Source organism: Rhamphochromis sp. 'chilingali' (assembly GCF_963969265.1).
Source record: "Rhamphochromis sp. 'chilingali' genome assembly, chromosome: 18".
In the NCBI taxonomy this organism is placed as follows: Eukaryota; Metazoa; Chordata; class Actinopteri; order Cichliformes; family Cichlidae; genus Rhamphochromis; species Rhamphochromis sp. 'chilingali'.
This window is the reverse complement of record NC_137945.1, coordinates 13,654,117-13,667,376: the sequence shown is the minus strand read 5'-3', so window position 1 is coordinate 13,667,376 and position 13,260 is coordinate 13,654,117. Positions and strand designations below refer to the sequence as shown.

At 40.7% G+C, this 13,260-nt stretch overlaps 1 protein-coding gene across 2 annotated transcripts in view; it reads left to right on the top strand.

The window, feature by feature from the left end:
• The window catches only part of smchd1 (structural maintenance of chromosomes flexible hinge domain containing 1), a 39,064-nt gene that overhangs the window by 17,193 nt on the left and 8,611 nt on the right, over positions 1 to 13,260 (top strand). For both annotated transcript variants that reach the window (XM_080865792.1, XM_080865791.1), the window contains exons 18-35: positions 3,357 to 3,434; positions 3,522 to 3,641; positions 3,731 to 3,875; positions 4,020 to 4,122; positions 4,321 to 4,393; positions 6,359 to 6,498; positions 6,688 to 6,816; positions 6,908 to 7,132; positions 7,339 to 7,481; positions 7,584 to 7,669; positions 7,760 to 7,878; positions 8,688 to 8,849; positions 8,949 to 9,077; positions 9,306 to 9,385; positions 9,485 to 9,642; positions 9,764 to 9,879; positions 10,534 to 10,595; positions 11,064 to 11,151. In XM_080865792.1, the coding sequence (XP_080721918.1) occupies positions 3,357 to 3,434; positions 3,522 to 3,641; positions 3,731 to 3,875; positions 4,020 to 4,122; positions 4,321 to 4,393; positions 6,359 to 6,498; positions 6,688 to 6,816; positions 6,908 to 7,132; positions 7,339 to 7,481; positions 7,584 to 7,669; positions 7,760 to 7,878; positions 8,688 to 8,849; positions 8,949 to 9,077; positions 9,306 to 9,385; positions 9,485 to 9,642; positions 9,764 to 9,879; positions 10,534 to 10,595; positions 11,064 to 11,151 (2,156 nt within the window). The remainder of the gene's footprint in view (positions 1 to 3,356; positions 3,435 to 3,521; positions 3,642 to 3,730; positions 3,876 to 4,019; positions 4,123 to 4,320; positions 4,394 to 6,358; positions 6,499 to 6,687; positions 6,817 to 6,907; positions 7,133 to 7,338; positions 7,482 to 7,583; positions 7,670 to 7,759; positions 7,879 to 8,687; positions 8,850 to 8,948; positions 9,078 to 9,305; positions 9,386 to 9,484; positions 9,643 to 9,763; positions 9,880 to 10,533; positions 10,596 to 11,063; positions 11,152 to 13,260) is intronic.

The window sequence follows — 13,260 nt, the reverse complement described above, 5'->3', positions numbered from 1 at the left end:
AGGGCCAAGCCAGCTCCGATCAGCAAGAACCCTGTTATCATGGTTCCGAATAGGTAGATATCTTCAGCGTCCTCGATCGACAGTCCCGCCAGGCACACGACCCTCCATTTCTGCCACCCGTCCATCGTGTATCCGGCAGGGAAAGTCCCTCCAGAGCACTCGGGCTCTCCCGAGCCCAGACTTCTCGTTGAGAAAAGGGTGTCAATAGCATTCAGAGACCAGTTGATCAAATCTAGAATTCTCTTTTAGGTTTAGAGAACAGACTGTGAGAGAGTGTTCCAGGGAAAGTAATACACACGAGACAAGACAAGGACACAAGAGGCTAAGCAGGGAAGATAAGGGGAAGGAGGAGAGGAGAAAAAGTTCGACTGCCTTTTGCCGAGAGCCAAACGAGAAGAAAGTCAGAAGTTAACTGGCGAGCTAACTTCCTGCTTCCACCTAAGCATGATATACCATGTTCTGACTGAGAGACTTATTGTAAGAAGATTTTCTACATAATACAATATAATCAAGTGTGCCTTATATTTTATGTGTTCATATATTTCAACATAACCAAGCTTATTGTTAAAGAGAACATGATGCATTCCTTACTTCAATGTGTGTGATGTCAGATAAGCATGATATACAGTGGGGCAAAAAAGTATTTAGTCAGCCACCGATTGTGCAAGTTCCCCCACTTAAAATGATGACAGAGGTCAGTAATTTGCACCAGAGGTACACTTCAACTGTGAGAGACAGAATGTGAAAAAAAAATCCATGAATCCACATGGTAGGATTTGTAAAGAATTTATTCATAAATCAGGGTGGAAAATAAGTATTTGGTCAATAACAAAAATACAACTCAATACTTTGTAACATAACCTTTGTTGGCAATAACAGAGGTCAAACGTTTACTATAGGTCTTTACCAGGTTTGCACACACAGTAGCTGGTATTTTGGCCCATTCCTCCATGCAGATCTTCTCGAGAGCAGTGATGTTTTGGGGCTGTCGCCGAGCAACACGGACTTTCAACTCCCGCCACAGATTTTCTATGGGGTTGAGGTCTGGAGACTGGCTAGGCCACTCCAGGACTTTCAAATGCTTCTTACGGAGCCACTCCTTTGTTGCCCGGGCGGTGTGTTTTGGATCATTGTCATGTTGGAAGACCCAGCCTCGTTTCTTCAAAGTTCTCACTGATGGAAGGAGGTTTTGGCTCAAAATCTCACGATACATGGCCCCATTCATTCTGTCCTTAACACGGATCAGTCGTCCTGTCCCCTTGGCAGAAAAACAGCCCCATAGCATGATGTTTCCACCCCCATGCTTCACAGTAGGTATGGTGTTCTTGGGATGCAACTCAGTATTCTTCTTCCTCCAAACACGACAAGTCGAGTTTATACCAAAAAGTTCTACTTTGGTTTCATCTGACCACATGACATTCTCCCAATCCTCTGCTGTATCATCCATGTGCTCTCTGGCAAACTTCAGACGGGCCTGGACATGCACTGGCTTCAGCAGCGGAACACGTCTGGCACTGCGGGATTTGGTGACCTTTGTTACTTTGGTCCCAGCTCTCTGCAGGTCATTCACCAGGTCCCCCCGTGTGGTTCTGGGATCTTTGCTCACCGTTCTCATGATCATTTTGACCCCACGGGATGAGATCTTGCGTGCAGCCCCAGATCGAGGGAGATTATCAGTGGTCTTGTATGTCTTCCATTTTCTGATGATTGCTCCCACAGTTGATTTTTTCACACCAAGCTGCTTGCCTATTGTAGATTCACTCTTCCCAGTCTGGTGCAGGTCTACAATACTTTTCCTGGTGTCCTTCGAAAGCTCTTTGGTCTTGGCCATGGCGGAGTTTGGAGTCTGACTGTTTGAGGCTGTGGACAGGTGTCTTTTATACAGATGATGAGTTCAAACAGGTGCCATTCATACAGGTAACGAGTGGGGGACAGAAAAGCTTCTTACAGAAGACGTTACAGGTCTGTGAGAGCCAGAGATTTTCCTTGTTTGAGGTGACCAAATACTTATTTTCCACCGTGATTTACGAATAAATTCTTTACAAATCCTACCATGTGAATTCATGGATTTTTTTTTCACATTCTGTCTCTCACAGTTGAAGTGTACCTCTGGTGCAAATTACTGACCTCTGTCATCATTTTAAGTGGGGGAACTTGCACAATCGGTGGCTGACTAAATACTTTTTTGCCCCACTGTACTTCTGTATTGTTATATTTCAGTATGTGTGTGGGTGTGAGGTCAGATAAGCACTGAGTTAACGTCTAACCTCTCCCCGACTGCTTACAGAAGAGGAAGTACTATGTAACTTACTTTCTCCTATAAATAAAGCAAGCAAGCCTGCACTCGATGTGTGTGTCTTCCCAGAGACATTCACCCGTGCGCACGTTTTTAAAACTCTCTGAGTCGGTCTGCAGTGTCTTATTTCTCTTACTTGTGATAGAACAAATGTCTACCCCTGACACTTATAAATGGTACGGAAGTGGAGGAAGCAAGAAGAATGAACTGAGTAAAGTTTGACATATCTGACTGTTTTGTTTTGCTCAATGCGCCTTATAATCTGGTGCGCCTTATGGTCCGAAAAATACGGTACTAGTTGCCTCACAGATGGTCATGTTTTTGGTAGCGTTTGCATGGGTGTCATTTTGTCTGTAAACGAGATAGTCCAAAAAGTTTTGAATGAAATCAGATTCAACTTTGTAGGGATGTAGAGAGTGGTCATGTTAACAATTTATTTACATTAGGTCTTAAACTTAATGATTTATTTGTCAAAAATTGACCAAAAAAAGCCTCATAACTTAGAAACTATGATTCTAACAAGTGTGGTGTGTATTGTCAAAATACTAAAGATTTTAAAGATGTGTCAGAGGTCAGAGGTCAAATGCATGTCACAGCTGACTTCTAAAAGTCAAAGTGGTAATAAAACTATATTGAGCTATTTAAAACTATGTTCTGTACTGGTAGAAAGTTGATTCTGTTAATCTGGACGTATTTTCAGTGGAAGAAACATTTCCTCACACATTCAAGTGACTTCTCCAACCTCATTAACACCAATACATTTGCAGTTACAGATTTAGATCTCACCATCTTACAATACTGTACAATTTATTGTACAATAAACTAAATAATGACAGTAAAGTGTCTTCAATCTTTAATTTTCAGCCCCACATGTTGCCAAAACTACCAAAAAATCTTCAAATTAAATGTGTCATAAAGTGTAAAAAGTCATAATTCTAACTTTTCAGGTTCTCGCCCTTGTTTTGCAGTTGTTCTTTTTTTCAGCCTACTTTCTCTCTGTGTTTGCTCCACCTGTTATAGAATTAAATTATTCTTATTATTTTACCTTTTTCATTTGTAGGTCAAAAGTCAGACAAAGAGCTTGCTGCTTATGTTGCCCCACATTTAGGAAATAATGGTTTCTGGTTCAAAAAAATGGGTGAGTTTCTTTTAATTTTCTTATCCTTCATCTTGGTTGCCCTGACGTTTGTCTGCTGAAAGATCATATTTGAGCCGTTGTTGACAGAGAACCTGACTGAGCTGGGAAAGTACACACTGAATTTGAACACAGTGGTCCATGAAACAAACGCTGTCAGCTTTGGCGGTAGAGCGCTTCCAACGTTCACACTGAAGTTTACCATTAAAGGTGAGGAGAAAGAATGCTGTGTGTTTAGCTAGTGATCATTATTCCCACCATTCTGACCAAACAGACACACTCCTTTGTTCTATTGTCAGAGGGCGATGCAGCAAGCTTTGATATCAGTGCAATGAGCCCCACGCTGCGAGTGGGCGTGCCGTTTGACATTCCTCTGCAGATAAAAGATGGTTATGGCCACTCAACGACCCTCACTTCTAAACTCACACCTGAGCTCAAATGCTGGTGAGTCTCATTAATGCTACTGAATTTTTAAATGCTTGAGAAAAAAAATATGTATGAAAGCCTTTGTGCCTTTATTATGTCACATTTAACAGTGTTGTAACACGGCCATTGTTATTTATTTATTTTTATTTATTTATTTTTTAGTGGTCTGGATCTGAGTTATGGGACATTCTCCAGCAGTGGAACCACATTCACCATCAAAAATGTCAAAGCGAGAGGAAAAGTCCTGAATTACCAGCAATCCAAGGTTAGAACTAATGATTTCTACGCTACGAAAACATAAATTTGCCCGTCACATGGAAGACTGCTTAAAATAAATAAATAAACTACTAATAGTACAGTCATAGTTTTATCAAGAGGTGTAACAACTACTTGAAAGTCAATAGTCAAAAAATTATTAGCTGATTTGGTGATTTATTTTTATGTGCTTTGTTTGCATTTTCAGAGCTATGACCTGGAAGTGACCCTGCCTGGCCTGAAACAACACACTAAGTCCATCAAGATCAGTCTTCTTCCTGGTAACCCCTCATTTATTTATGATTTTTGAACAGTTTGTGTACTGGTTTCTCATGTGCATTATGTCCTTTCAGAAATCTTGATTGTTAAATGCTTAAATCACACTATAATAATCGTAGAATATAGAAGATTTATGTTTCCTATCTGCTCCTGGACGACTGGACCAATCTTGATGAGACTGTGCAAACAACAACGACGTAGGGATTCGAAGATCAGTTTTGGTTGAGCATCATCTTCTTTTGAGACACTTTATGAAACAACTGGATTCATCCTTGGCACTTAAACGTTGATAATTATATTTAAATAATTTATTTTCATGTCTAGTTCACTTATCCATTGCTAAGGTTTTGGCAAAAAATCAATCTTGTTGACAGCATTTGAAGTATGCTTCAAGTGTATACTCTCTTGATCAGAAGTGATTGCTTGGATGAGGAAAAAAGATATATAAATACAGTTTAAAAGTGTAAGTAACGCTTTTAAACTGTAGAAATTTCAGGTGATGTTTGATAGGTTTGTAGCATAAACCTATTCGCTGGAACGTTAAGGACAATCTGCTACGCAGCAAAAAGCAAGACACAAGGCACCAAAGTTCTCTGGTTTACTCATGCATGAGGGAGACCTGGCTGGGGCCGAGTGTCGTTCCACCACTTGACCACCGTCAGACTCTCAGCCAGGTCCCCCATAGCACTCCTTTTATTGTGGTTACATGAATATGCATAGGGTCATTAACATATAACATCTTACATAGGTATACATGTGAACAAAGAATACTGTGTGTGTGTGTGTGTGTGTGTGTGTGTGTGTGTGTGTGTGTGTGTGTGTGTGTGTGTGTGTGTGTGTGTGTGTGTGTGTGTGTGTGTGTGTGTGTGTGGGGTCAAGGTGTGACCCTGTGAAGACTCCCCAAAGCTGGTGCCAGGACTTCTGAACAAAAGGCTCTTATACTTAAAGAAATATACGTGTGTTTGCTAAACCATATATCAGCAAGAGAAGATACGACCTCTCCTAGGAGGTGTGATCTACGCCGGAACACTCTGTAGAGGGAGTGAACGCACTCCCCCTTCATGCTACACAGAGCTGTTACAGACCTCCTAGGATGAGACATTCTTTCAATCTACAAATGATTATACACCTCTAAGCATATATGGTTAAATATTTCTAAATACAAATGACAGTAACAAAATCTAAACCCATCAATGTTGGCATTCATGCCAAACTTCCTCAGCTTCCTCAGAAAGTAGAGTCGCTGGCGAGCTTTCCTGATTGCAGTGTCTGTGTGAAGGGTCCAGGAGAGATCCTCGGTGATGTTAGCCTCAGCCTCACTGTCCCATTTGTAGATGTCCCTGGAAACTGTTTTTTCCTATTGTAAGTCTTTGTCTGTATGCAGGCAGCAGCAGTATGGAACAATGGCCTGTCTTGCCAAAAGCTGGGTGGGGAGGGGTTTGTAGCAGTCCTTGAATGGAGTGTAGCAATGATCCAGTATTTGATCACCTCTTGTAGGGAAGGAGATGTTGGCAGTATTTACGGAGAACTTTCTTCATGTTGGCTCTGTTGAAGCGCAATAAAGACAGCTTCAGGATTTTTTTTCTCAAGTCCAATAATGACGTCATACAGTGGTCCATAGTCATAGGCCAACTGTATGACGTAAACAGCTGAAAGGTGAACTGAAGTTCCTTGGGAGGTAAAAAGATCTAACTTTGATGGTGTGCAGCTCGTGGCTCTGAGAGCAGTACATTAGCAGTAGATACACTGATTGAGTTTTAAACCTCTGATCAGACGTCTGCCATCAAAACCATTTAGGATTAAAAAAAAGTGTCCCCAGGAGACTTTGTAGCTTCACTGTAAAGGTAACAGATGTCATTTAGCTGTGGTTCAAATGATAATCTGTTGGCTGCTAACATTAAGACAAGGTAAATTAGATTTTTGTCTTATTTTTCTTAAAGATTCCCTGATTTTGTGTTGTTTTTCAGGTATCCCAAATTCCCTCCACGTCAAACCGGAGGAAACGTCAATCGATGTGGAGAACGGAGACCAGGTCACGTTTCATGTCGAAGTTCACGACGAGGCTGGAAATATCACCGCTAACCCCAAACAGATCGTCCGCTGCGAGGTACAAACATGGATTTGTTCGGAAGTCACAGGTGCCTCTGTGAAAACATAGAAAACTGTATTTATTGAAAGACCATAATGAGCTGTTTATATATGTTGGTCTATTTGTTTTCAGTGGTGTCTTGTTTCTGTCTGTAAGGCAAAAAACTACGCAGGCTGAATCTTTTTGTTTTTGTTCAAACATTTCCAGGTTAAAGGTTTCCCCCCGGTGGTCACTGATTGCAGCAGCACCGGTGCTGGCCAGCTTGTGACAAAGCCCATTAACCTGAAAATAATGAAAGGAGAGCAACAAGAGCTCAAAGCTCAATTTGTGATGCCTGTGAGTTAGAAAAAAAAGAATTCTTCTGCTCAGAAGAAAATTTCCAAGTATGTAGCTTGTTTGCAGTGTCTCTCTCCTCTTTTCATTCTAGAGTTACAAAAACATACCGCTGGTCATGAAGGAGCTGAGGGTGCTGCCCAGCACAAGGGTCTCTGTGATGGAGCTGTACAGTCAGGACAATGAGAATCTGGTGCTGAGGAACAGTGAAAAGATCGAATGGATAGCCGGCGGACTGCTAGACAACTTATTCTACAAGCTGTATGATGAAGCTGGCAGGGAGGTACTGCTCACTGCTGAAATAGCCTCCATGATCAAGGTGTGTAATGTGCAAACATTGCGGTTTACTCTTGTAATAGATTTTTAAGTAGGTGTTAGATTTTGTAAATGAAAAAACAATTATATATATTTTATTTTTATTTTTTACCCTTGCGAAAGAATTCTAGGATTTAAAAAAAAAAAAGACTTGTATGAGCCATTCTGTTTTAACACTTCTTAGCTTGATGTTAACTTTTCACTGTGAAGGTTAACTGGACAGGAGATGTCTTTCTGGAAGATCTGGTCAAGGGGAAGCTGCCGGATTTACAGGTACCTAAACGGGTGGGAGAGCAGCGCTTCTACCAGGTCTCCTATCAGGACCAGAGTGTGTCCGTCTCCTTCACTATCGTGTAAGCCATGAATCTATAATCAAAGCTTTGATTCAGTGTTTTCATTTGATACGGTCTGCACACTGATGTGTGAAGATATAAAGTCCCCTCTTTTGTTTGTAGACCTCGTCCAGATGAACCAGAGCGTCTAAAAGTAGCTTTACCCCAAACCACAGTGAAGCTTGGTGAGATCCTCTCCGGAAACATTAGTGAGTATAAATCTGATCATTTACAATTAATCACATTTTTAAAATTCACGGTTGCATCCTATATTACTCAGAATAACTTTCTTTGCACAGGCTTGGAGCTTGTGGACCAGTATGACAATTTAACCAAGACGCTTACCCCCACCTGTTTGAACCACATAAAAGTGGAAGCTGAGGGGCTGGACAAATCAGCCATCACATTTAAATGGCAGGTGGGACCAGAGCCATGTGCATTTAAGACAAAAGTTGACTCAAATATTAGTTAAATCAAATCAAATTTGCACTAATGCAATCTTAATATTATCTGAGCAAACAAAGCTCCCTTTATTATGTGTTTTTGGTGAGCTAAGGGTATACATGTGTGCATTTGCCCTTTCACCTGCCCTATGACCACTATAAATCTACTGAATCCTCCTCCCTACCAATAAAAAAAAGCCTGCTTTTGTTAAAATAGCAAGGTCATATTATTGGAATTCCACAGATAATGAACCCTCCCTTACCAAGGAGACAAAACATTTTTCTACACTCCGTAGATGACACGAAAAGCTTTTGTCTTTGTGGTCAAAGTTCACTAAAATGGTAACAAAGTCGATGTTATTTTATATGACCGAGATGGTTTTGACCTTCATAAATTCAGAGATGGTGCCACAAAGCTGCTGATTCAGATTACAGCTGAAGGAGAGCAGGACATGTAAAGATAATGTTGCTTTTAGAAGAGGTTAATGAACTCTTGAAGGAACCAAGCTGTGTGCTATAAAATTTGTACTTAAAGTGCTCACAATTTATCCTGCATTTTACCACTATAGTTACTATTTTACTATAGTGGTAAAATAGTAACTGGCACCCGTGTAAATACTGTATGTGGTTCATGTGTGAACTGTATTTGTATTTGTCTAACACAGTACTGTAAGAAGATGATGAAGAGAAAATTCAGTAACTTCTTTATTGAATAATGAGCAGGCCAGATGTGGTGATTGTGATGATCTAAGCTGATAAATCTCACGGCTCTGTATTGTACCAGGACAGCAGCTGTGCTGCCATGGTGACGGGAATTCGTTTCCAATCAGGGTCTCTCGGCCCCCGAGAACTGTCTTTCAGCTACTCTGACTTTGTGGAGCATGTCAGTATTAAAGTGACCGCAGGACTCCCTGCTCAGCTTAAGCTCATCAGCGAACCGGAGCAGGTAAAAAAAATAAAAGATTCTTAATTTAATTTCTTTTTGGAGACAAACTAAAGGTATAGCTCATCCTTTTCTGTTTTTTTTTTTGTTTTTTTTTTTCAGCCTTTGCAGGTGTTAAATGATCACGGCATCTCCAAACCATTTGTCGTCCAGCTGTGTGATGAGTGGGGAAACCCTTCTCCAGACCAGAGGGTTGTAGTGGACATAAAGACTTCACCTCCAGGACTGACGGTTAGCTTGAAAATCAACACAATCAAAGAAAGCACCATGTAGTCCTGTGAAAAATGAAGTACAGTAGCTGTAGAGTAACAGCTTAGCTTAGACCAGCTTTTATAGGGGTGGTCACACTTGCTGCTGATCACTTAGTCAGGTTTATTGGTTTGGCAACATCTGGCTGCTGTAGCAGCTGTATGGAATCTATACAATGATCTAATAGGAAAGGTCTTGTTATTGTTTCAGGTGAAAACCAATGTTATTTCACAACCTGTGAACGCAGAAGGAAAAGCCTTTTTCATTGTTAATGGTTTGAGCGGGCCGAAGTAAGTAAAATTATATTTGTCGTAATACAGCATCAGTCTTGATGTTTCCACTACTGTAAAGTCACTAGTGGAAGTGTTGATAGCCTGTTCTTCCTCTAGGGGGTACTATCAGCTGCAGTTTAAAGGCTCCTTCAACAAAAAACCCATCCCTGGTCCATCAGTGAGCCTCACTGTCCTCCCTGATCCCAAAAAACCAGTCAGCCTATCAGTGGAGTATGACACCAGTGTCAAGTTTTTTGCTGGAAGCAAATTCCCAGGTTTGCATTTGTTTTTCTCTCTCCTTCCTTTAAAAAATGTTTCATTAATTCATTTATTTGTATTTTGATCAGTTTAATCTCTGTTCAGCCAAACTAAGGGAAGGTCTTTGTTTCTCTTCAGTTTTCTCAGTGACTGTGGTGTCTGATGAGGGAAGTCCAATTACTACTTTTAACCCAGCTGCTGTGTCCATGTTCATATGGGATGGGGTATCTTCAGGGAAAAAGCCTCCAGAAAGAGTGAGTGACTAAAACTCAAGAGTCTCCTTGATATACAGTGGTTCCTTGTTTATTGCAGGAGTTTTGTTCTAAAAATAACCCGACAGGTAAAATCTGTGAAGTAGCCAACTTTATTTTTTACTATTATTATAGGTGTTTTAAATAAGGCTGTAAAACCCCTCACTACACACTTTATACACTTTTCTCAGACGGTGACTTTGACAATGCAAATCATTTCGTTGACATTGTTGTGTTTGTTGGGGAAAAACTGTTCCAGTTTAAATATACAGCATACATCTTTAATGACTTGTGCACCCAATTCTTGGGTTTTTAAGTTTGAAGTGTGGATTGTCTGGAATCCACAGAGGGTCAAAATTTCACATATATACATATACTCACTTAAATCTATTAATAAGTGATACTGAAGATTGCACAGTGTCTTTAAATTGGAAAAAGCCAAGTGTATTAACATTAGTGATAATGATTGACTGTAGTTGTTAGTTTCTCTGTTAATATAAAAAAGATTTGTTCAACACAACTCATTAGATTGACCAATACCAGGAAAACTAAAAAGGAGAATTGTAGATTTATGCAAGTAGAGGAGTTCTTTTTTTTCCTATCGTAAACTTTTCTCTTAAAATAATATTTATTTATTTTTCAATATTTCTTGTGTAGGCCATTGAGCTGAAGTGTAATAAACCCACGAAAAATGAAAAGAATGACTGTTTTCACTTCAGGTAAGATAATTTTCACTTCTGTTTCTATTTTGTTTGGCTTGGTGACAGATGTTTTAAAGCATAGCTTTTATATTAATATTATTAAGTTACTTCAAGCAGCTAGTTAGCTTAGCTTAGCTTCCACAAAGCCTTAAAACGGAGGAAACGGCTAGAGTGACCTAGTACCAATATAGGCAACAAATTCATGTTAACTAGTGAGTTTTAGAGCTGCTGGTACTGTAAAAATGTTTTATATGTAAAGTCAAACTAATGGTTTCTCATGGTTTCCAGTCTTTGTGCTATGCTAACCAATGCTAAGCTAATCACTTGCATAAGGTAGTTTCAAATTTATAGTATGCAAGGGGTCCTGTCATTTTAGCTGACTCAATAAAACAGCATGTAAGATGATTTTCCAGAGTGTAGGTTTGTGTTAGAATAATGGTGATGATAATAGCTGAAAAAAATAATGGACCGCGCGTTTCTTTGCAGAGACAAAGACATCCCAGAGGAAGCTAGAAGGCACACCATACAGTTTTCTCTTCGTATTGACAAAAAAGACGTTCTCTACAGCAATCAGGTTGGTTTTAATACATAATAAAAAACACAAAACATTTTTAACACGTTCATATTTTGTTTTCAAACCCTCATAAAGCGTATTAAGCCACCCTCCAGATACTCATTATTTGTACCTACAGTGGTATGCAAAAGTTTGGGCACCCCTGATAATTTTCATGATTTTTCTTTATAAGTCATTGGTTGTTTGGATCAATTTTGAATCAGTTTCATTTCAATATATCATATAGCAGACAAACACAATGATATTTGAGAAGTGAAATGAAGTTTATAGGATTTACAGAAAGTGTGAAATAGTTACCTAAACAAAATTAGGCAGGTGTCTGGGCACCCCAATAGAAAAATTACATCAATATTTAGTAGATCCTACTTTTGCAGAAATAACAGCCGCTAAACGCTTCCTATAGCTTCCCATGAAAGTCTGGATTCTGGTTGAAGGTGGAGACAAAACATCTCCAGTTCAGTCAGGTTTGATGGTTTCCGAGCATGGACAGCCCGCTTTAAGTCACACCATAATATATCAGTATTAATCAGGTCTGGGGACTGAGATGGTCATTCCAGAATGTTGTACTTGTTCCTCTGCATGAATGCCTTAGTGGGTTTTGAACAGTGTTTTGGGTCGTTGTCTTGTTGAAATATCCAGCCCTGGTGCAACTTCAACTTTGTCACTGATTCTTGAACATTGTTCTCAAGAATCTGCTAATATTGACTTGGATACCATGCAACCCTCAACTGTAACAAGTTTCCCAGTACCTGCACTGGCCACACAGCCCCACAGCATGGTGGAACCACCACCATACTTTACTAGGGTTGCCAACCGTCCCTTAAAAACGGAATCGTCCCGTATTTAGAAACAAAAGTACACGTCCCGTATTGAGCTAATAAGGGACGCACTTTGTCCTGTAATACAGTGAGAATCAAAAGTAGTCTATAAATGTTAATGGAATTAACGCTTTGTTTGAAAACATAATTCCCAGCCCCTCTCCTGCTTTGTGACCAATGAGCTGACAGCACACTTATGACAATTCGAGTATGACAATTCAGATTATCTCATTGGTCGAGGAAAGGTCGCTTGCGGAGAAAATACCGGAAGACAACAGATGACCACAACAACAAGCATGGCCAACAGGGAAACAAACGCCGACACTGCGGTGCAAGTCTCGGATGACAGTACACCTAAAGCTGGGCAGACACTGCGATTTTTTTCAGTCACGTTATTCAGCTCTTGCTCAAACTGCACGATTGACTCGCAGGGGTTAGAAGTTGGTAGGTCACGATGCAGGTCTCACACTATACCGCCCGATGCTCTGATGCAACCTGAGTGCTCACACTGTGCCAACATAACATGAAGGTTATAACAGAAAATCTGTCGCTCGCTCTCTCTGTCTTTCACTCACACAGACACACCACCATCAACTTTGCTAAATTGCTAATGAAAAACATGATCAGGCAGCTGTGATTGAGCAGCAGTGTAAATCCAACTATTTTCACGGTTGTTGTGGTCGTGATAATTTTGTGATGCCACATCGAAAAGGCTCGGATGAGCTTTCCAAAGTTCTACAAGTGCCTCCATCACTTGTGTCCAGATCACACGCTGCACAGCCGTGCTGCGCCGTCTTTTTCACCGATGTTTACGTGTTTGCGCATGAGCAGTGTGAGCGGCTGTGGTGACACCCTCACGAGCGATTGATGATCGGGAGCTGGTCGTGAGGTGTTAATCGCTTCTCGTTACCCCACGTATACTACACGATGCACGATGAAGGCCAAAATCGGGCCGATCACCAAATCGGTCGCACGACTCAAAAATCGGCTCAAAATGGGCCAAAAATCGCACAGTGTAAGCCCAGCATTGGAGCAGCAATGTTTGTTCCCCTCAGAGAAAGAAAAGAAAAAAGGCTGCAAAAGTACAGGGAGGACTGGGAAAAGGAAAACACCTGGCTGGGAAAGTGCACGATAACACCTATAAAGCGCACTGCACTGTGTGCTGGCGCACTTTTTCCATAGGCATGCTTCTAGTGGTGGGCACAAGAAGAACATGAGGGGCGTGAAAGCTCGGGGAACCCTTAACCAATTTTTTGTCCACCAGGCCACGGCAGAAGCAGATATGGTATGT